This window comes from Oreochromis aureus, linkage group 23 (assembly GCF_013358895.1).
Source record: "Oreochromis aureus strain Israel breed Guangdong linkage group 23, ZZ_aureus, whole genome shotgun sequence".
In the NCBI taxonomy this organism is placed as follows: domain Eukaryota; kingdom Metazoa; phylum Chordata; class Actinopteri; order Cichliformes; family Cichlidae; genus Oreochromis; species Oreochromis aureus.
This window is the reverse complement of record NC_052963.1, coordinates 12978079-13002464: the sequence shown is the minus strand read 5'-3', so window position 1 is coordinate 13002464 and position 24386 is coordinate 12978079. Positions and strand designations below refer to the sequence as shown.

The 24386-nt window shown below is 40.5% G+C and overlaps 1 protein-coding gene across 1 annotated transcript in view; it reads left to right on the top strand.

The window, feature by feature from the left end:
• The first annotated feature begins 926 nt into the window (after nucleotides 1–926).
• Nucleotides 927–24386, top strand: part of LOC116327313 (semaphorin-5B-like) — a 43887-nt gene continuing 20427 nt past the window's right edge. The window contains exons 1-3 of the mRNA XM_031748866.2: nucleotides 927–1027; nucleotides 10898–10958; nucleotides 22834–23022. Coding sequence (XP_031604726.1) covers nucleotides 22878–23022 — 145 coding nt within the window. The 5' untranslated portion in view covers nucleotides 927–1027; nucleotides 10898–10958; nucleotides 22834–22877. The remainder of the gene's footprint in view (nucleotides 1028–10897; nucleotides 10959–22833; nucleotides 23023–24386) is intronic.

Genomic DNA, 24386 nt, shown 5'->3' with positions numbered 1-24386 from the left:
AAACAAAATATAAGAATGGGTAAATCTGAGGATTATAACAATAAATATATGTGCAAATATAAAGTGTATGCGCATTACTGAATATGTATAGTAAATATGTATATCTACGCGTGTGTGTGTGTGTGTGTGTGTGTATACATATATATAAAATTAAATAAAAATAAACTATACAGAGGTCGGCAGTTGGAAATGTGCAAAACAAGTGGCATAGTGGCATTTATGTACAGTATGGAGTGCATAATGTTGAAGTTCCAGTAAGTGAACTTTGCATTGCAGCTGCTCGTTCCAACATCTAATTGATTATTTTAATTGAAAAACGTGTTTGAGGCTTTTGGAAATATTCATATCTTATCTGAAATGCAAAATGTAGTCCTTTAGTCCTTTCATTGTTTCCATAGGAGTACATGATTAGGTTTATGTTTTGCAGTGGGATTGCGTAATGTTCTCCCGCTAGGTGGCAGCCAAGCTTTGCTCAGTGGTTTCTTGATTATATTTTTCTTTTTTCTCAATGAGCTCATCCATGTGCCAGTAAAGTGGCACATGCCTTCTCTTTCTTGATATTTCAGACCTATAAAATAAAAAAAAGAGAAGGGAACCCTTAGCCAAGGCTAATTTTAGCACAACCTTCCTGGCTAAGTGGATCCACTTTTTTTTGTAAAGTTTTTTAAAGTTTCTTTAAAAAGCGAGGCTCTGGGAAGTCATTGGACAAATAATGACTCAATACGGGCCTGAGACTGACTTTTATAAAAAAAAAAAAAAAAGCAGCATAACTTCTTCTTGTTTTCTTTCTCTTTTTCTTTTCCGTCATGCATAAAGACGCCTGTAAAAATCGCACTTATTGCGGTATTAAACGTTGAAACCACTCAGTTTATCACACAGCGCCCCTAGTGGTCTGAGCCTGCCTCGCCCTGCCATCACAGAGCTGCAGCAGAGTGCACAGCTGTGGACGGCGGGTCTGCAGCGAGTCCTGCATCTGTCTCAGAGCCCGCATAACTTCCCTCACCGTGAATCCTGTGATGACCCAAAGGTGAGAGATAAGCTCGAGCTTCCATTAACATTTTTTTCTTTTTTTGTTCCATTTTTAAACTTTATTTCATAGACAAGCTCGTGGAATTCATCAGCCCGTCTGTCGTTAATGCGTTGAACGAATTAGCACCGAACTCCATTTACAAATGTAAAATTTGTATTGGCGGGCTGTCTGGAAAGCTGGAAAGCACATTTCAATTTAAAACCGTGAAGTATCCTTTAGTTGGCGTTCCCCCTCAAATTCGGCTCTAACATTTTCTTATTTAAATCACATGTTGGAAGCATTAAGTACTAAAGCTTTGAAGTTGACAGTTTGATGACATTATTTGTTTTGTAAGTCAGAACTTCTTAACACTGCATCACTTGCTGTGAATGCATTTTAATATCTTCAGAAAGATTAGGACACAAGTAAAATTAGACAGTGTCGTCGGTGCAGGATTTAGTTTTGACCGGTTAACCAAACTTTAGAAGTAGACTACATTTCTGGTGGACTGATGTGCAACAGTAAAGCTACAGTGACTGTACTGCAAGTGGATAACATGATGGATTGGCTTCACATCAGCCCGTAATTTTCCTCCAGGTGTTCAGTCAGTATACACCTCGGACTGTGAACCTGGTGCTTGTAGATGATATAGTGAGTGAATATTTTCCTTTTAGGACAATGACAAATGGGTTTTGCTTCAGAGTGTATCCAGCCTTCTGCAAGTAGTTGATTTGTATGAAAGTACCAGCCAAACAAACTGCAGACAACTGCAAACCACTGCAAAAATACATTAAAACAATTTTTGTAGCACCGCCTTGGGAGGAGAGCACACCATGACTTCCGTCTTGCCTGCACTATTGTTGTTGTTGTTGTTGTTGCTGTCATTGAAGATGGGGCAGAAACACAAGGTGGTTATTGTATTGTTGTTGTTATAAGGTTAGGTTATAGGACTGCTTTTTTGAATTTGCACAATATCTCTAAAATTAGAAATATCCTGTTTCAGAGTGATGCTAAAAACTTGTTCATGTGCCTGATTCTGCCAATGGTTTCTTCCTGTTAAAAGGGAGTTTTTGCTTCCCACTGTCACCAAGTGTTTGCTCCTAGGGGGTTGTCTGATTGTTGGGGTTTTCGCTGTATTATTGTAGGGTGTTTACCTTACAATATAAAGCACCTTGAGGCAACTGTTGTTGGCGCTATGAATAAAACTGAATCGAACTGCACCGAATAAAAAGAGATCCATGTGACAGAAGAAGGAAAAAAGGTCAAGAACTTAACAGATATTTCCTTCAGACAGACTGTTCAGATTCTAAGTTTACCATACTTTAACTGGTAAACATGAACGTGCTGCTATCATTATTATGATTACTGCTGGGTTAAATGTGTGACTTACAGCAGGCAGCGGAGTCAAACATGTCAAATCTATGACAAGCTTTACAGTTAGACTGTGCAGGAAGTATTAAATGTGTTTATTGCTATATAATACTCAAATAAATAAGTTTTAGTTGCTAATTAATTTTTCTTTCTGCCTCAGCACTAAATAGAGACAGGGCTTCTCAGATCCCTGACTATATGCAACAGCCCTTCTGCTGCTAATGTATAACCCCTGAAATGCAAGTGGCATTAAATCATTAAATTGGATCCCTGAATGTGTTACCCACAGACCTCCACAGTGTCATGAGGTTGGGCTGGAGTGGAAAAAGAGCAAATGAGCAAGTTTATTCCCGAGGCCCTGATGGACAGACTGAGACTGTGTCTGTGTGCCTAACTTTTATTTATTTAAAAAACCTTGATAAAAATCTCTGCATTTTGTGCCTTGTATTGTAGGACAGTAGGACAATGGTGGTAATTATGAGGAATAGCAGAAAGTTTTCTTAAACACATTTTTATCTTGTTCTGGAAATGAAAGGAGCGACCTTTGGATGACATGTGAATTTCGGTAAGAGGTTTCGTGCCGCTGTGAGAGATGCTTACCCTCCCGAAGTTTACCCGATAAATAGCAAAAAAAGTTTGCAGCTGCTAAAACCATCTCTCATTTTTGCATTTCTATTTCTGCACAAGTAAATAAACAAGATATGAAGAGTAAACATGATATTTTAAAAGCTGCCAGACTCTGTTTTTGACAGAACAAGACCAGCTGCATGCTAATCTAGGTTGGGCCCAAACACAATTTATGCTAATCTACATGTGTTTGAGATCTGATTTTAGCAAATTTCCCAGAATGTTGCTCAGTGACTCACTGTAAGTGTCAGTGGGTTTCTTCTCTAACCTCTAAACTGGACCTAGCCCCCGTTTCTTCTTGTGTGTGTGTCTTGTTTTATAGCTCCAGTAGAAAGGTAAACCTCGGTGACTGCAGGGTTTTCAAAAATCAACACTGCCAGTGTTTAAAACGGAACGAGCTGAATGTTTGAAGTGTCAATATTTCTTTGTGACACGCAGACGTGCTTCACAGTGGAGCCCTATGTGCTGCACAAGGAGTCCATTGAAGGCGGTGACGTGGGTGGTGGTGGTGGAGGTGGGGGGGTGGCGGTGGCGCTGGTTTTGGGGGTTAAGAGTTGTTGGGTTACCACTGTAGCCCTCCTCTGCAGCTGGTCTTTGATTAATGGAGCCCATTGGGGATTGGCTGGAGTGTTTGGATGAACTGATTGTGACAATATTAGAGTGTTGATATTGTGATATTCAGTGCTAATATTTGCTAATAAGTTTGGAGGAAATGTGATTATAGGCAAATTTAGTTTTGCTCCGTGATAGATTTCTTATCAACAAAATGATCAATAAGTTGATCTTGAACATAACTGGCAGTTTAATTGACAGTGGAAATAATGCTTTCTAATACCTCAGGCAAGCTGCGGGACAGATGTCAGTGTGCATGACTGGAAAATAAGTTTGCTAGTTTGAGCTCCTGAAGTTGATTTTACTAAATGTAACCAACGCCAAGATCTAATTTCCATGAGTTCAGCTACAAGTACCACAGGTCACATAAACACAGGAGTGGATAACGAGTGCATAAAAGCACATTAATTCAGAAACATAGGTTAAAAAAAGTTGTGTAATATTTAAAGAAAAACTCAGATTTTCTGAGATTAACTTTGTAAATTCACAAGGAAATAACATCCTGGAGCTGCCCTGATATTAAAGTGGTACAAAAATGGAATATTGTCTAATATTATGAAGTTAAAATATATAAAATAATACAAATTCAATTTGTAAGAAGAGAATCTGAAAATATTCTGAGATCAAAGACACAAAAACATGGAAAAAATAGGTTTTTATTTTGTTATCGAACCATTTTGCTTGACTTCACAAGCACTGATGACGCCTCTAAACAGGAACTTCAGAAAAATTTTGACATAATGATGCCAGAATTTCCAAATATGGGATAAATAAAGTTCTTCTAAACTTATGAGCGCATATTTATCCAACAGTAAACAGAGTGGCACTTATATAGTGCCTTTCTATTCAATTTGAGCACTCAAAGTCTCATTCACCCAAGCTTTTATCGAACATTCATACACACACACACCCACACACACACAGACACACACACACACACTCAGATGGATGCATCTAGGGCAACTTGAGGTTCAGTATCTTGCCCAATGAAGCACATGGATTGTAGTAGTTGGGGATCAATCCACTGACTTTTGCTCGGTCAACCTAAGCTGCTAGTTGAAGTTTTTGCAGACATAAAATAGACACATTCATAAGTAAGAATATGCATATTCTGAATGGCATAGCATTTAAAAATTGTATTCAAGTTGACTTACTTATGCAACAATTTCAAATTAACAACAGGTTAAATGATTAAATGTTCATCAAAGGGGGTAAAAAGTGAGCAAATATGTGCAAAAATGTTCAAACGTACCACATACTAAACTTTAATATAGCAAATACACTGAGACTAAGATGCTTTTCAAGAATGCTGGGAATCCCAAGCCACTGAAGGCGCTTTCAGCCATTATATTCAAGGTGATACAGAAGTTCATATTCACTTGTTTAGCTGACAGTTTGTTGGCTGTCTTTTAGCCCCCACCCAAAGCCCACTGTCCTCTATAATGTTCCGAGCCGGTCGTTTTTCACCGGTGCTGCTTCGGCTTTCGCTGAGGGCGCCCCTGCCGCCTCACTGTGCCTGCAATCTTTCAGCCTCAGCGCTGACAGGAGGGGCTGCAAAAACACAGCCGGAGGAGGTCATCCTGAAGTTTGCACAGGAGCGAGCCATTCATCCTCTCCGGGGGTGGGGTGGTGGTGGTAGTGGTGGCGGTGGTGGGGGGTTTGGTTCTCCGCTGTGGTGAGACTGAGGCTGGGAGAGATGAATATCCTGCCCTGTTAAAGTTGGGGATGAGGCTGGACAGTGTTATTTGTCTCTTAGGCTCCGCCGGGCGCACGAGAAGCTAAACGAGCCTGTCGTTTTTCAGTGTGTTTGATTTATTGGTGCCATTAATTTCTGAACAGGAGGTCACCCCTTCACCTTATCAGATTGGCAACCACTTGTACAGCCGCGCCTGGCTGCTGTCTCTGTCAACAGTGTGAGGAGCTGTCATATTTCCTGCTTGCTGGCTTGATAGAGCGTCCGCACAGAGCTGGTAAAGCACTGCGCAGATATGATGGTGTGCATCCATAGGAGAGCTATTTGATCTTGGTCCGTCATACAGCTGGCTGATCAGGCTCATTACAGCCAGAAGATTTCTGTATTTATCATTTTAACGATAGAAACAGTATTTGCGATCATTTATGCCTTTTTGCATTCCATTTATTAGTCCTTAAATTTCATGATGTACTTAGATATGCCCAGAATTTTTATGGTGGGTGGGTTTCGGCCTTTCCTGTACTCAGCAGTGGTCAGTGGCAGCACGGTGCAAGTTGTCCATAGCATGCCAGCAGCTGTGTTCGCTTGCTTAAGCAAATATCACACATGTATAAGGAAGCAAAAAACCTTTCAGGAATGACAGAAAGAATGTGATTATGCTTCTAAGTTTGAAGGAACCTGGACGGGCGAAGATCATAAAGCACACAGCGGTGGAGAGTGGAACATCAAAGATATTAGATGTAAATTAATACAACAGAAAGATTGGACTGCATTGCCATTTCTAAGGTTGTAATTTAAAGACGCTGCGTGTTGAATTGGAAAATGTATATCTTATTTCCTGCACTGGATGTAGATTTCTGCATTTTTATTCAAACAAATACCCTTACCTCTTTTTATTTCTTCGAGTATTTCCCAGTAAAGACACAAGCAAACACACACACACACACACAGCATACTAAGTTTCCCCATTCAAAAATGCCATTAAAATGCTGGGATCTCTCAAATATATTGAGTCTCATATCACTGAGAAGCCTCAGTCTCTCCAGATGCAACATATTTACAATTTTTCCCATCCAAAGCTCAAATGTGAGTGCAGAGTCTTTTTTTTTCCACCCGACTGCCGTACTATTAACTTTCTTGCAATTCCCATTCCAAAGCGGATTGCAATCTGTTCATACTTATTAACACACGTCAAAGAGCTGGTCACCCCAAGGATAGCTGTAAATGTGTCTGGTTCCCAGCTCTTTACAAATGCTTCAGAGCAACAGTAAAAAATGCTCTTCCAATAACTACATGACCAGAAAGAATGAGCCAAATTACCAGTGGTGGATTTGCATCGATGACAGACAGGTGGAATATCAGGGGAGAGAGTGTGTAGCCGATAGTCTATGGTAATGTAATTAATTGTATAAGCCTGTATCTCGTAACTGAACAGTTATGTATACTCTCCAGTAGGGCAGGGCAATATGGCCAATATTATATATTTTAAATTTTAAATTTTTATTATATATTTGAAAATTTGCGATAACAATATAACTGACGATATAATTGACTTCTCTTTCCACATGCTGAATGAGCATCATATCCCTGGCTAAACAGTGCATCACTGCGTTAGTTAGTTCCTCCCAGCCTTTGCTACTTTGTCATAAGGCATGCAGCTATTTAAAGCTACGCCGATTGTTTGTTGAGTCAGCTTCTTTGGTCCCTTTTACTTAACAAACTATGTACATATGGGGTCAGAGGGGTGGCATTATCATGGGTTAACAGTTACCTTAAAAACCATAAACAATTTACCCAAATAAATGCCATGGAGTCAGAACTGAAACCTGTTGTGTGTGGGGTTCCCCAAGGATCAGTTTTGGGGCCGCTGCTTTTCATATTGTATATTAATGAGATATGTGCTATTTCAAAGTCTTTGAAAATAATATTATTTGCGGATGATACAAACTTACTGTGCTGTGGAAGTAACTTGGAACAACTTCTGAATGAACTAGAAAATGAATTAAATAATCTGAAGACCTGGTTTGACCATAATAAATTAACATTGAACCTGAGCAAAACGAAATTCATAATATTTGGGAATCGCACTTATTCTACTAACAGTAAACTGACAATAAATAACACTGAATTAGACAGAGTATCTGAAATAAAATTCCTTGGTGTGATAATACATCACAAACTATCCTGGATTCCCCACATTACTCATATCAAAGGCAAAATATCGAAGTCTCTGGCAATTCTCTATAAGGTCAAGGATCTCATAAATCAAACATCATTATATACTCTCTATTGTTCTATTATACTCCCGTACATGACATACTGTGTGGAAGTGTGGGGAAACACGTATAAAACACACCCATCAAATATACATTCTGCAAAAAAGAGCAATAAGGATAATAAATAAAACTACTTCAAGAGAACCATCAAATCCACTTTTTATCAAATTAAATATTCTCTAATTTAAAGATTTGGTTGACCTCAGAACTGCGCAAACAATGTACAAAGCAGTGAATAAATCTTTGCCCCACATCATTCAGAACTTGCTCCAGATAAGACCAAATACTCATGACCTGAGAGGAATCCTTATGTTCAGCAAGCCAGTAGTAAGGACAAATGTAAAATATCAGAGCATTACAGTCAGAGGAGTTAGTGTGTGGAACACCTGTACAGATGAAATCAAGACAAGTACATCAATACAAAAATTCCTACTCCTTTTCGAGCACACACATTCTGTAGACATAGATATATACATGAAAACTTGATGATTTTTAAGTTTTGTTTTTTGATTTTTTTCTGTTGTTATTTCAATTATATTTGCATGTTCAAAATAAATTATATCTATCTATCTATATATAAGCGTATGAAAACAAAGGCACTGCGCATGCACATTTTACCTATATTCTAGCGCAATATTTCATTTCTTTATCGTTGCCTAACATTGTACCAGTATTACCGTGAAAGGTATAATATGGCCCAGCCCTACTCTCCGGACATTCCTCCCACTCCTCATTGCTTACTTCCATGTTCATTTGAGCTGCCAAAGGCAAGTGTAATTCCCAGGTATCCACTAGTGATACTCTGGTATCGATCCGATACCAAGTAACTGTCTAACTAACAAGTAACTAATAAAACAGGTTCAGATATTTTTCATAGAGTGTGTTCGGGGTATGATAAGCATCAATCTTATCACACTGTTATCGATCTGAGACCAGTGACAACAAGATACCAGTGGTATCAACTATCGATATTTGGATTGATCCATCCGCCTCTAACATCCACTGGATGAAGTTTCTGTAAAGCCTGATGGGAAAATGAGGCTGACTCACAGCTGTCAATATCAAATTTATTCACTGCATCAAGAGTTAAAGAGTTAGGCTCATGTTTTCTGACTTGATCTCTAATTATTCTACAGCTAACAAAAAAATCCACAGCTAGTTTCTTTAGAGTATTTAAAGTATTCGTATTCAGTTGAAAAGGTACTCGTGCTTGTGTTTGAACTTTTTTGCCCTTAATGGGTCACAGTAAGTTAAATTTATTAGCGGATGTTATCACAGTTTTCTGCTGGGCATCGGGTCTCTCAAGAGGGAAGTCTGGATTTCTTTGTTTAGGCAAACAAAATGTTTGTCTGAACTAATGGAATTTGGTGTTGACTCTGTCTCCTGATTCATTTACACATCGGTGCGACTGCAGCTGTGTTCAACCAACACCAAGTCTCACTTTAGTATCCAGATGATTTCAGATGTAGCTGAGAGCACTTAACCTCTTTTTTGTCTGCCTTTGTGCCTGCTGATTAAAGCATAAATAGTTAGTTTGAGAGTGCGTGCGTCGCTGCGTTTTAATTCTTAGCACTAACGTAAAAGGTTTTGCCGTAAACACATTTTCTTTTACTTCAGAATGCTTCTCAGATAGAAGTGACTCACCATACAAATCCAGATTTAAACATTTTTCTATCATCCATTATCTATCTGTTGCTGATTGTTTCTGCCACACTATATAATATAGCAAACCCAGCAACACTAGGTGTGTGTTTAAGGTGGTTTCAAACCATGTTAAAATGCTCAAATTTACAACAATAAAAGGGCATTTTTTAAATAACTTATCCACCTTCATAACTGAGTTAGGGGTGTGGTCACATTGATTGACAGGTGTCCCAGTCAGATTCTGGAAGTCTGCCTTCTGCTTTGCTGCCTTCTGGAAACCTACCTGCTCACCCATTATGTGCACCTTTTTCATCTGATTTCCGTGCGAGGTCTCTGCTTATGTTTTGCTGCTCTCCTCTGCTCACCGTTTCACCACATGTATTTCCTCTGCTCCACTGAGCACACATGAAAGAGGGCAAAGGAGAGAAGTGCAACAGCGGGACTCTTATCTCTTGAGCACTCCTAGTGTTTTAAGTGCTCAAAAGGGCTTTGAGTGCTCAGTTAAAGGAAAGAAGAGCTATGTAAGTACCAGTCCATTTACCATTGATCACGATGGTGGGCTTGTGCTCAGCTTTCTTATTGCTTGTTTTGGCCTTTTAATGTATTTTACCAATACTATCTGGGAATCATGATTTTCACCAGCTTTTGAGTTATTTGTGCTTGCATGATAAGATGATCGATTGATTTGGCGTATGGCTGCTTTCATCCAAAGCCAGCCCCTTTAACTCAAGATTAAAGGTGTGCATTTACATGCCATTTGCTTTAGCTTAAGATTATAGACTGAATAAAACATGCACGTAGCTTCCAAGTCTGAAAAGTGAAGCCAAAGTGGAATCTGCCTTAAAAGCAGAGGATTGTGTTTCTGGTTGGTCCACCACTGAACAAAACATCAAGTACATTTTGTAAATTATGGTTATTATCAGAGCCAGAAAGGAGGTTTATCCCGGGCATGCTCATTGGCTAACGACATGCCCATCCTTAAATCAAGCGGCGTTCTCATTTTCACAGTCAGATACATCCCAGCTTGAAAAACCTTAAACACTCCTGTTGTTAATCAACAGGTGACACCACAGTGATGATGTCTATATTTTATATACACTCTATGCTCAAGATGCTAGCTCAGTATTTTCGATTATTCTTTAGGACTCATAAAGAAGTGTTGGTCTGCAGTTACTTTGTCTGCTAATCAGCTACTCTCCATCAGTGCATCAGTCTGAGGTGACTATTAGTAAATAACAGGACATGTCGATAAGTCATCAGTCTTAAATGCAGTGCAAAAGCACAGCAATACTGAGCTTGTAATAGGGACAAACCACAACTAATTCAAATGCTCAAGCCGGCTCCCGCCATACTGTGACCTAATTCTTTAAGAGAATCTAAAACTGGATCTCACACAGGGCAGAACATCTCTGTCTATTGAGTTAACAGTTTGCTCTGCACAAATAGAAATTCTTTGCCCCCCTCCCTTATTTTCCCCCATCACAAACACACACACACACACACTCACACACCCCTTTACCTCCCCTCACCTCCCTGCACACTCTCTGGTCAGCGTGCCACTGTGTGCCGATGTGTAACAAGTTCTCCCTCTCTTGTTTTTCATTCCTCTTCCTTTCTCTCTCTCTCTCTGTCTCTCTGTCTCGCGCTCTCTCCCACCATGTGAAGCGCCGGGATCTGTGCCACGCTCGTTCATCTGCCGAATCTGTCTGGTGCTGATGGTGAACTAGTAAGTTTATTTTCTTCTGTGTGATATTTGTGCGGCGTGTGTGCATTGCTTTCACGTATCCCATGCGGAGATTGGCTCCATCACTGCAACTGCTTATTCTTTTGTGTTGTCCTGTCCTTTCTGTCTTTGTGTCTACTTTTTTCTGCCTGGTTTTTTTTCTGCCTGCCTGTCAGTTTTCATGTCACTGCGGGCTCATTTCTTCTCTAATCATCTATAATATGACCCTTCACCTACCCCTCCTCTCTTTTTTTCCCCCCTCGCTCATCTTCAGCGTACATCACCCTAGCTGTGACTTTGGAGACTACATGTGGGGATGTGTTTGTGTAACGTGTAGTGGATGTTTCCTTTGTTCTGGTTAAGGCATAAGTGCTAAAACTGACAGAGGAATGGGGTGGAGAGAAGCAGGGGAGACAGAGGAAACTCCCAGCCCTGGATCAATACCCTTAGTCTGGGTTATTATGTCTGAATGTGTGTGTGGGTTTGGGGTTTTTTTTCCACTTCAGTAATGAAGCCTTTCTGAAGCAAAAGCCACATGTTGCACGTGTGCGAGTGTAATGTTCCTGTTTGATGTTTTCCCACAGAGCAGCATTCTTATTTATTTATATTTAAAATTGCAATTAGTCGCCTTTTACTCTTCAATTAATTACTGACATCATGCTGTCATCTAGTTAATCACAGCACCAACAGTTTGCTGATTAATGTCTTTGGGGTGTTTTTACACTTTGAGCATCATTTATGGAAATTAGTCGTTAGTGGAAAATAGTAGCCATGATAATTTTCACAAATATGTTCTGGTGGGTTATAAGGACCAGGTCTTATGAGATTTTCCATGACAGCAGCATCGGTTATGTGCAGTGGATTAGTAATTAAAATGCTCAGACTGTCAGCCACCCAAGAAATTCAAAACCCAAGACAGTCGTATTTGGAATAATAATATTAACTCAGTTTGTATTTGCCGTGCACAGTTTTGGGGAGTAAGATATTTACGAGTCATTTTAATCAGTTACTATGAATGAAATTAAAGTTGCTAATCAAAATGTTGGTGATTGCAAAATGGATTCATTAGGAATATAGTTTTATCAGTAAAGGGCTTATATGTAGAACGCAGTAGCTTTAACAATATAGGGCTTTTAGGACCAATATCAGTAGTTGGTGATTTAAAAGTCAGATATAACAGGCAATATTTTTATCTGTAGGTCACATGAAACAGAAAAAGATTTCCCTAAAATTATTGTGTAGTTATTTATGTACTCCTTTATGAGCTCAGCATGTCTCTCTGAAGACTGTAGGGAGCTACAGGCTGCCCGTCTACCTGCAGAGATCATCTCTTCTCAGATGGAGGCAGTGTCCAAGTTTGTGGTACAACAAGGGCTACTATTGCTTGTGCTGTTGTTGTACCATTGGTCAGCCATGGAGACGAGCAAGGTTATAACGAACAAAGTGAAACCCGTCTTTGATGTTTTTTCACGCTTCTCCTGTCACTCCTTTGGCTTGTCAACCAATCAACTTTTGACTGACATAGAGTTGAGCTACACCCAATTTGGTTTTTGGAGGGCCAGCACCTTTGCGTAGGTTGACAAACCCCTCTATGTAGCCAAATACCTACACTCAAGCGTTACACTCTGCCCAACTCTGTTCAGATGTTCTGGTTATTGTGTTTGTGGCGTTCCAATCACGTGTGTTACAGGGTAGTTTGCAGAGTGCCCTCTGGTGGACAAACTATGCAACATCAATCCTCATAACATGGTTAAAGTTTCTTATATCTCTTCTTTACTTTTTAAATTTCATTTCATTTGTTGGCTAATATCGGCCCATTCATAAATCAGTTGAGGTCCAAGACATAATATTAATTTCGTTATTTTACATCTTTTGACCATAAAGGCTGGCTGTCATTTGGTATTTCATTACAGCATGAATAAGATTTTTTTGGGAGAAAAATTTGGGTGGATTGGCATCTAGATAGACTTTATTAATTTGCCAACATATCGTTGTGCACCATCTGTCGTCTACCAGTCAAATCACTAGGCATTGCTTGGAAGAGTCTGACAGTAGTTTGTTTTGACTGCACTTATGGCCATGGTGTCTACAATTACTACTACTACTACCAGTACTGTACAAATCTCCTCCAACCAGGCCAGAAATAGTATAATAACAACAACTATAGCTCTGTGACCAGCAGTCTGCTTCAGTCCTGGTAGACTTGTTGGGCAAGATTGATTTTCAGTGCTGGAAGTTCATCAAATAATGTTCTTTCTGAAATTCTTCTGAATGTTTTCTATGCCTGAATACTGCTCTTTGTCTACAGATGACTGTTTAGTATGTGAAGGAACTCTTAATACAGATTAGAGAGATGGGGATTGATCTCTATGATTTGTTTTGGCAGCTGCACTTTGTAATCTAAACTCTGTTAACACTTGAGTTTAAAGTTCATCTTGGCTGATCAGATCAAAAGTGGACAGTAGTCAATACAAATGTAAACAAGCGCTAAGACTCTCTGTGATCAGATCACTCAGACTATTTGCCGAGGCGGTCTGGGGCACATTTCTCTTCACCTTCTCATCTAGCCCTTCCTTATTAAGCTGATTTGACATCCAGCAGGAAAATCTGTACACAGAGTTCAACTGGACACCTGGAGGAAAAGATTTTAATACCAAATGTTAAAACACTCATAAAGGATGTGTACAATTTAACACATCAGTGCTGTCTGCACTCTTATAACATGTGAATTAATGTATTTCTTTTCTTTATGGGTGGACTTTTGTTGAATGCATCCATCTTCTGCCTTCCAAATTCAGAGTGTCCCAGAGGTCACAGGGCAAGAGGCAGGGTACACCCTGGCCAGCTCACCACTTTGTCACAGGCCTAACACTGACGCCCACATTCAACCCTAGATGTAATTTAGAATCACAAATTAACTTAACATGCAGCTGAATACCCCTGTTGTGTGGTGGTTAGCACTCTTGGCACAGTTTGGCACCTTTGCAAACCATCTCCTCCATATCAAGAGTGTTTGTAGCTTCTGCACAGCTCCTTAAATATTGATTATCAGTCTTGCCGTGAAGTGAAACACAACTACTGTCTTTTAAAAATTTTAGATCAATACAAGCATTAGAGCAGAGCTCCGTTTCTGCATCATCCACTCTGAGATAATCATTAGCAGTCATGCATACTACATGAACTAACTTTTTTGCCATTCAGAGCTAAGTATATAAAAAATGCATCTCTTGATAGAGCAGATGGCATTTCGGTTGGCATTAAAGTAGCTATAATGTAGCTGTAATTTAACCAATTATTGATATAAACATCTTGATCAGTGACACCACAACTCTTCAACAACTGCTTAATGGATAAAACTACAAGTTTGATGCATAAAAATGTGAAATAAATTGTTGTTGTGCCGTTCAAGCGTAGCTAAGGCCATGGGATGCCGTTTTCTTTTTTTTCCTGTTTGTTTTCTGTGATTTTTCCATCACCCTGGCTTCACATCGAAATTCATGTTACAGGGAATGAGCTGTCCAACCAATAATCTTCAATCATGTCTACTGACAGAGCGGCTCCCTTCAAGTGGGGCAGCGGGTATTGACAGAGAGTGATTGCAGCTGTACGTGTTTGGTTATACATCCCAGTCGTGTCATCTGGCAAAAAAGCAAAGCAAAAGAAATGGAGATCATGATAAGAGGACGGAGGGAGACGGGGAGGAGCGAGGAGAGAGATAGGAAGAGAGGGATCAGTGCAGCTGTGTGCCTCTTTAGGATTCCTGCTCTCTACCTCCTCTCGCCCGGGCCAAACCGGCATCATTAGGTTTGGCAAATTACCCGGGCGGCCATTGTGGCGCAGCCATGGCACGTTAGTGTGTCTTTTTAACTGTGGCTAAACTCAGTCTATTCACTTGTAAAAGAGAGCAGCCATTGGCAGATAGTTGGCAGGTTGCACAGAGAGGCCATTCACCCCGGTAGGAAGGAGCTGAGAACACTGCCTCGGAAATGGTCCTCTCTGAATATTTTGATGGAGGGACTTTGGGTGCCCTCTCAGTGTCCATTTGCTCCAGCTAACAAATCTCCATCAACTGACTTCATTGGTAATCAATATCAGTGCTCCTTATAGGTGAGGGCGAGCAGGAGCTGCAGTCAGAAAGAAAATTTTAGCAATCTGATTCAGTGTTTTGATGTTGTCCTTTCTTTCTTTTTTTACTCAAGGAGGAATTTGGACTTTGGAATCCAGTTTTTTTGTTGTTTTTTTTGTAGTGGGGTGTAGTGGGGTGGGGTGGGGGGTTGGTGTTCACTCTTTCTTTTCATGATAGTTGGACGCTGTCCAAAAATTCGGGTGGAGAGAGTTTAGACAAGAGGCTGATATACAAGGGTCAGATGCTGGACTCCCTCCTTTTATTTTTGATGCCACGCAGGAACAAATTACAGGGCTTCTGAATGAAGAAATAATTACTCGTAATTAATTTCGCTGTCATAGAGTTCCTCCGTGAAGAGGACTTGTCTGGATTTTAATGAAGCACACTTAACGCGCGCACCCAGTGTTGTCGGGTGCTCGGTTTGTAGCCGGTGTAGCGGAAGTGCTAAAAAGCAGTTTCAAGGTCTTCTGTAGTGCGTCTTTTTGTAGGCAGATCACGACATGGATAATTACCTATAATAGCTGTTTTGCAAGAAATGAGGGAAGAGGTTACTCATGCTGACAGAAAAGGAAACGGCCCCTTCACAGTTGCCGAGCTGACGTATTAAAGCTTAATAACCTGCCGGTCACATGGCTCACAAAAGAGGTTCATCCATGACTTGTTTTTTTACTTAGAGTCAACTCAAGCTCTGGGCCCACACTCCATGAAGGGGGCATCTCTTTGGCCTCTATCAGAGTCCTCCTAAGTTCTCCGGGATACGCTTGTTTAGTTCTTCTAAGAGGAAAAAGTCAAAGTGAGCTTGCATGGCTCCTCAAATAGAGGCGAGGGGAAGTTCCATGTTTCTTAAATTTTGCATGAACACCACTGCGAATCACTCTGGCATCAGCAGAAGTAGTTGTTGCTCAGAAACAGAAAAAAAAATCACTATATTCAAGAAATCTCACAATAAAAAGCAGCAGGGAAAGAGTCCAGAAAGAAAAATGGAGGATTTGACAAAGGCCTCTGCTGTGTGAAGTTTGTACAATTGTGACAAAGTGCTGCAGAGGCACTGCTGCTCTGTCCAAACACTTGTCAGTGTGTCACTACACACATTTCCACTTAAATGTTGAACCAGGGGAGAAACATCAGCGGCTTCTACTTGTGTAGCTGTAGCGTGTAAGGGGAAGGAAAACGGGGGGGGGGAACTTTTTTTTATATACTTTTCCTGACTTTTCTAAGGAGTTGCTGGGTCACTTTTACATTTTCAAACAACCCGAGAAAGAAAACAAACTGTCTGGCTTCTGAAGACATGACACAGCCTCTGTTTGAAGGTTTGTAATAATACCCCGTGTGGGTCACTTCTGCAAAGTTGTTGAGAAGGAATTTTTTCCCCAACATTTTTCACTCTGAACATGGCATGGTCATTCTGAGTATGAGCGGGAGGTCTCTGGGTGAAAATGCCTCGCTGATGTCAGAGGTCAGAGGAGAGTGGCCAGACTGCTTTAACCTGAAAGGAAAGCAACAGTAACGCAAATAACCTAGAGCTGCACGATTGTGATTATCACTGTTATTCTGATTGATATTAACATTACAGTTAAGTTATTTATCCTTTCATTTTAGTGACAGAAATGTTTTAATTGTGCTGTACGATCCTGCTGATGTTCAATACCATAAATATGTAAATACAATGAACTTTACTAAAACTTAACATGAAATTAAATCAGCAAGGCACTACTTTCATTTTTACATTGTGCTGCACTTCTTGGTTAGTCAGTTAGTTAAAACATCTTCACAAAAACCTATTTTTACTTGATTTGCACTGATGATTGAGTGCATCCTAGAAGCAAAATATAAAGTCTTCCACTCCAGTTTTTTCCAAACCATTATGATAGTTTGTGTACAATGTCGGTTTTGCCAATTTAGAAAATTAATTGCATGAGGGGAAAACATCTTTTGTCCACGATGATCCTTCATTACTCACCATGTTTAGTGGACACATATCTTTGGCCAAATAGCACGCGATTGCCTCGATGATTTCAATAGGTCTTTGTGAGCTGGATGGATATGCAGACGCGCTGTACAGGCTTGCTTTTATGGACGCCTGAGTGCATGGCGGATGATTCACTTTTGCAACTATTGCGTTGTGTCTCTTGGCCTTCATGCGTTAATAATCCTGCAGTTCATGGTGCGTTTTCAAGCAGTTGTAATAAGTTATGGTGCAGACACTGTAACTTATTATTAGTTAACATCACTTGCCCTAAATCCAAAGTATTTCCAAACGTTTGATGATTTGCTCTGAGGGACAAGCTCTTGGTCTTCTGCTGTGCCAGACATTTGATTTTTGTTGTGTTTCTGTCTGTTAATGTTGCGGTACTCATCTAGACTACAGCAGAAGAAAAGGAAACTGAGGCTACAGTTTGCACGGTCTCACCAGAATTGGACAACACAAGATTGGAAAAATGTTGCCTGGTCTGCTTTGACATTTGGACGGTAGACTCAGAATTTAGTGTGAAAAACATGAAAGCATGGATCCATCCTTCTATCAGTGCTGGAATGGTGCATGGCCACACTCTAACCGAGCATTGTTTATCTACCACAACCTATTTGAGTATTGTTGCTGATCATCACTTTATGACCACAGGGTACCCATCTTCTGATGGCTGGAAGCACCTCAAAAGCTCAAATCACCTGTTGAACATGACAATGAGTTCACTGCACTCAAATGGCCTTCATAGTCCTGACACACACCAGCTCTCAATCCAATAGAGCACCTTTCGGATGTGGTAGAATGGGGGATTCCCATCATGGATGTGCAGCCAACAAATCAGCAGCACCTGTGTGATGGTGCTGTGTTAATATGGAGCAGAATTCCTGAGGAGTGTTTCCAGCACCTTGTTGAATCTGTGCCGTGAAGAATTAAGTCCGTTCTGGAACCAACAGTGGTAAGAGTCTGGCTCCAACCAAGATATACCGATTAAAGTGGCCTGCATATATCATGATAGATTTTAATATAAGAATCAAACTATCTGTACTGCAGGAAAAGTTCAAGCACATTTAATAAGCTCTGTATTGACTCTGAGTGCCATTTGGTGTGAATGTGTAAGGGGAATTAGTTTAACCTTTTTTGCCACATAAAGCTCTTTTTTTTTTAGCTTAAGAAACTTCTACAACTCAAGTGCCAGCAATAAATGTCAAAGTAAATTACAATGGCAGATAAAGAGTCTATATATGGGCACAGATGTGAAAGTGGAAGGTAGCCACGAGCTGATTCTGTTTGCAGGGTTGGTTTACATCGCAGGACGTGATGGACAACAGACCCGTCTCCCAGGCTAGTGCTGCTAATGACTCTGAGGCCACTTGTAGTGACTACTTTGGTCAGGAGAAGTTACTTTCAATGTCACATTTGCTAGTAACGAGCACAATCCTTAACCGCTTGTTTGGATCCATATAGATGGTCACGTGATAACGCAGCAAATGCTTGATTGCATTGCTGTGTATCTCCTTTAAATATTTAACAGATGCAGTTTCATTCAGTCTTGCCTCAACAAGCTGCAGAACGATCAATACAGTAGTTTGCAATCGTGAAACAATTCCAGAGCAAATGTAATCTACTAATATATCTATGGTGAAAAGGCATCCCAATAAAATGAAAAGCAAACAGAAAAAATATTCAGCCTTAAATACTGCTGCAGAATTTGAGTGCAGGTTACAGTTTAATGTCTTTGTGTGAGGTTTTGGAGTTGCTGCAGGAAAATGAAGTTCTCTTCATGTTTCAGCAGACGCACAAGCATCTTAGATTTGTAGTGTGTAGTTTTGTCCGCGAGATGTTTGAATCAGCTTTTGCTGTTGCAGAGGAATCACAGGGAGAGAGTGAAGTAGGAGAGACAAATCGGCAGGCAGCAGGGGTTTGAGTATACACCTGTCATGCTTAGCTGTGTTGATACAGGGCGGCCCAGTCCTCAGCTTTATTTGCTGACATGGCCCTGCCTTAAAATCCTGGCTGTGTTGCTCCAGTGTGGTGGTCACATGTTCACTTTGTGTTCCCGGGGGATTTTTTTCCCACACAGTCCAAACACGGACCGGTCACATGAATTGCAGACTCTGTGTTTCTAATCCCATCACAAGTTGTTATTTCTATATGGTGTTTTTCTATCGCAGCCAGCTACACGAATGAATGAATGTTCAGACACGCTCCGTCTCTGGGAAAACAGCTCTCTGATTTTATTTTTGAAGCAATTTACTTCCAACTTTCTATAACAAAGTCAAAAGTCTGTAGCTCAGGTCCGTCTGCCACTGTCGGGTCCATAATATTACATCTAATCACTCAAACCACATTTAGAAGCATCACACGACCATCTGCTTATTTTATGTGTAGTATATGTCCTCTGTACTGATGCGGTCATTTGCTTACTTCAGATTTCAATTAAACTCAGCTAATCCAATGTTTTTTATATACTGCCAAATCACAACAGTCTCCTTAAGGCGCTTTATATTTGTAAGGTAAAGACCCTGAAATAATACAGAAAAAACACCAGCAGTCAGACCACCCCCTATGAGCAAGCACTTGGCGACAGTGGGAAGGAAAACTACCATTTAAACAGGAAACCTCCAGCAGAACCAGGCTCAGGGAGGGGCAGCAATCTGCTTACCTTTTTTTTTCAGATTATGTTAAATTCATATGACTTATGTTGAAACATTTCAGAAAAAAAGTATTTGTTTGTTTGTTTAAATACAGTATTGAATAAAAGCCTTTAGCCACCCCTCATTTCTACTCATTCCTTTATATTTTTCAGGAAAATTGGGAAAGAGACGCACTGATTTACTAAACATTACAGTATACATTTACAGTATATAAGAGACAGAAGGAATCTGTACAGTACAGTCAATATTTGGTATGGCCACCTTTTGTAGCTGTCAAAATGTTGGTGCAGCAACAGTCTGTAACCTGGCAGTACAAGGAATAGAAGCTGTATTAGCAATATGTTGTTATAGTTCACAAACACGATTGGACACACAGCTATGATGTTGGAGATTGCAATACTCAAATAAGACTCTAATGAAAGTCAACCAGCTGACAGCATCATAGTGTAAAGCTTATATTCTACACAGCATCAACTGAAAGTTTTATTGTGGATACTAGCAGGCTTACTGTAAAATATCAGGGTATTTCTGGAGAGAACTTATCAAATTTCCCTGTTACAGGGTACATTTAATATATAAGATGTGCAAACAGGACAAATATACAGCCACAGCTAAACAGCTTTGGGAGGCAGTACTTAGGAATAGTGTTGGCGACAAGTGAACTTTCATGGTCATATTAGAGGTGACTACCTTCTCTCAGAAGCAAAGAAGGGAGCACAATGCTTTTGTTAAAGCACAGTTAAAAACATTCCTGGAAAATATCAGTGCAGTTAGTTGGGCTCATAGTGTGTCTAAAGAGTCTGGGTGTTACTTGACTAAACTTAACTAAACCATACAGAGGTCCTAGCACACTTTGTCATGTAGACAGAGGATGATGAATATGCGCTCTTTGTCTTTAACTAAGGCTAATCACCAAGGGAGAGCCTGCGTCCTCACATTTCCTACTGCCCCCGAAGAATCTGACTGACGTCCACTGTCGCTCCCCCTCGTTGGCCTGAATAGACAAACCCCAGAACATTAGGCCTCTCACTGGCCAGCCTTTGCGCGGTGAGAGGACCGTGGCCCCGTAACAAAGGCGAGGCCAGCGGTGGAGGCTCTGCTCCTGTCGCTTCATTAAGCAGCAATGTAAGACCCAGCAGGCTGAAAAACCTCTGCCTCCACACGTATTCAGTCCTCCCAGTGAGCAGTAGACAGGCAGACATTCACCGCCTCCATTCTTTGTAGTGCGTAGCAGCTGCACTGAGACTGGTTTAAGGGTTAAAGAAAAAGAAGCCACTGTGAATGGGCAAGAAATATGCTGCCCTGTAGTGTTGAGGATGTTCAAAAGTTTTCAATACATAGTTGGAACATTATGGCCTTTTCCATAAACTCATTTATCACTCAGCTCAGACATTTTCTGAGTCAAATTTGTGCTCTAGTACCGCCTAACCCTCAGGCGACAGTGTAGCTAGATTCAGGCATTTCACATGCTCTCATGGTGAAGGTGTCTCCTTTAGTTAGTCTTCAGCTGCTACTTAAACGCTTGCTCACATCCGAATGGTTCACTGGCCAGTCCAGGAATGGAGCTTAAAACTGAAATTTATTAGATGATTCAAAAGACATTTTTTCCATTTCAGAGCTCATACACAGAGTAATTTCACATGCAAAAACATTTAAAGGTCTTTATCCTTGTTTGCATCCACATTTTTTTTAAATTTAGCAAACGTTAAATATCTTGATGAATGCATACAGCTACTGAAAAGTGATAGTAACATCCTTTATTGGTGGGTGTCACTCTTCTCTCCTGTCTTGCTCTGTTTCCAGTCTGTGAATTTCTAAATAAATGAGAAAATGCCTTTTTAAGGTTTCTAACAAGTTTATTTCTCTATATTCAGACATTTTTCCTTTAAAACAATAAAAACAAATAGGAAGCATTCATTTTTTTTACAGTATGGTCCTCCATTTTGGATGGCTGCAGCTCAGGAAGTCCACTCCATTGGAGTGTGAATGTTAGATAGAAAGCACTTGGAAAAAAAGCTTCTGTGAATGGGTGAATGAAGCATGTTGTGTAAAGGGCTTTGAGTGCTCAAGTTGAGTAGAAAACCTGAATGTTTGACCTGGATGTCCCCATGTCAGCAACCTCACAGTGGTGAGCAAAAAGTGACATTTATCTGTATTTGCAATAATTAATCTGCTGACACTGGGGGTCAGATTGTGGCCTCTTCTTTGGACTTGCTGCTGTTTCTTTAGCAGCCTGACCCAATGCCTACATTGATCCACTTCATCCTGACAGGACAGGTAAACCATTTCTACACGTGGGCGGCATCCGTGAACTTTTCTAGACGTAGCCCCACAGAAGTGCACGTGAAAACACAAAGACCCAACACATTTGGATTAGACGTTAGCCTGTAACTAACTTGCCAGCGTCAGTATGTATGCAAAGCGTCAGTATGTATGCTACAGCTAGTATGTGGCTGCATTTACTTATACCTAAAAGAGTATCTTGAAGGCTGCCTCCAGTATCCCTCTGTGTGCTGCACGCGAGAAAGCAAAAGTCTGATACTTGTCTGACCCAGCTGGATGGAAATTTGTAAACTACATAAAAGAGCCTTTGATCTTTGTGCCTAAAGTCACCATCAGATCATCACCTTTGAGCAGATTCTGATTCATATAAAATGAATTCGACCCTTCATGTGGCACACCCTCCTGTTTGGCTCTGTGCCCGGGGCTCATCTCTGAATGGATCCCCTCAGTCAGAAAGAGGCACCCAAAGTTTGAGAGCTGGCCTTAGTGAAGATTGGCGGCTCTGGCCTTTTGAGGTGAATTAGCCATGACCGAGTCCTGCTGACACTGAGGCGATGGACACCAAAAGCAGACAGACAGAAACTGAGCAGGGACAGCGGGGCCGGTCGACTGGCAAAATTAATTTAGATGAATGGGCAGGAGGACGGAGAGAAGAGAGTGTGTGCAAGTGTAAGCTATTACTGAGTGGATATGGATTTTTAGAGTCCAGCACTGATGTATTGAGTTTTCTAGAGTGATTATCTAAATGCCAAAAAATATAAGGATATTTATTTGTCACAAGGCTGATTGGTTTACTCTCCCTGAAATTACTGTCTGGTTGATTGACAGATATCACTTCTGCTCCGACAGGTGATTCCTGAGGTCCTGATAGAAGACTGGATGCGGTTGTAACTATGGTAACATCAGGGTGGGGGGTATGGGCCCTCTCCCCCTGTGGCCTTGTGCTGGTCATCTCTTTATCCATGTGTCTGTCAGAGGAGCCTCACATCAAGCCTGCAGACTGCAGCAGAAAGGAACATCCTGTTGTTTCCTACCAAGGTGAGCAAAGAAACACACCACCCATAGAGTGGGGAGGGAGGCCCACGAATGAAGTTAGGGCTCAAAAATGAAGGCACGCTTGCAAAATCAGGAACTTTGTAAATTTTAATCACTTTAGTTTAGGCCCACCCCATCGTAGCATCTCGTGTGCACATGCCAAACTGAACAAAGGCCCCAAGCTAGCACCAAAGTTCATGCTGAAGGGAGACACTTTTTTAGCTGAAGTAAGAGACTGCGTTGCTTGCGCATTTACCCAGTGTGAAAAGAGGTCAGTGTATCTATTTTCCACAAGACAATTTCTGTTTTTAAACAACATAATTTGTGTCGTTTTTTTTAATGTAAGAATACACACTCACAAATATATGAGAAAGTCGGCGAATTGAAAAGAGTCACGCACACAAAGGCCGTGTTTCTTTGAGCCCACTTTTAAAGTGATTGATGATCAAGACCAAGATCAAGATCAGAGATCTTAACCTTATCACACAACGATTGGGTTGTCATGCTGATGTTGAGAAGTAGGCAAAGTTGTAGACATGCATGCATTTCCTAGATTGTCTACAGTTCTCAAATTCAGGCTCTTTAAGCAGGTTGTTGTGAGCAAGCAGTGTGGTAGCCTTATTGTAAATCATAATGCATCTTTTGCTTGAATAAGTGGCGTAAAGGCTATGGGTTAAGGGTTGTATGAGGACCAACTGTATGCAAAAGGCTACATAAGATATACATTTTCGATTTAAATTAAAGTATGAAAAAAACCCTGTATATATGTCTGCCCCTTCTAATAACAGTGTGGTCTCATTTTATCACCCCAACATTTTGTTCATACTCTCATGTCAAACCATGGCTGCTAAACAGTGCCTTTACTCCAGTGCTTCATTGAATAAGAACGTACATATATGGATCTAAAGATCCCTTGGTAATGTTTACTTTAACTTTGTATAATTTTTTCTTGGAAACACAAGGAGGTTCTCTGGCCAGACCCTGCTACACAAGCAATAAAGAGTCACTGAAGCTGAAATGGTATCTTTGTGAAGGAGGTTTGGTTGGGTCACAAACATTTTATGATCCTTTGTAAAGTTAAATAACGATTGCATAATTGTATAACAATCTTCACTTATCCACCAACTTTAAATCAATGCCATCTCTCAACATTTCATTCGCCGCTCTTTAAAAACTGATTTTTATTGGGTTTGTATATTCAACAATCTCCACCACAGCAACAGCGATTGATTAGTTTGCATTCAAAAAATGTTCTCATGAAAATTTATCAGCACAGCAGCCTGGGTGCTTGCACAAAAGTCTTGTCCAAATCCATAAAAGCTTTAAACTTTTAGAATGTCATTTCACCAACTTTTGTTGCTCTAATC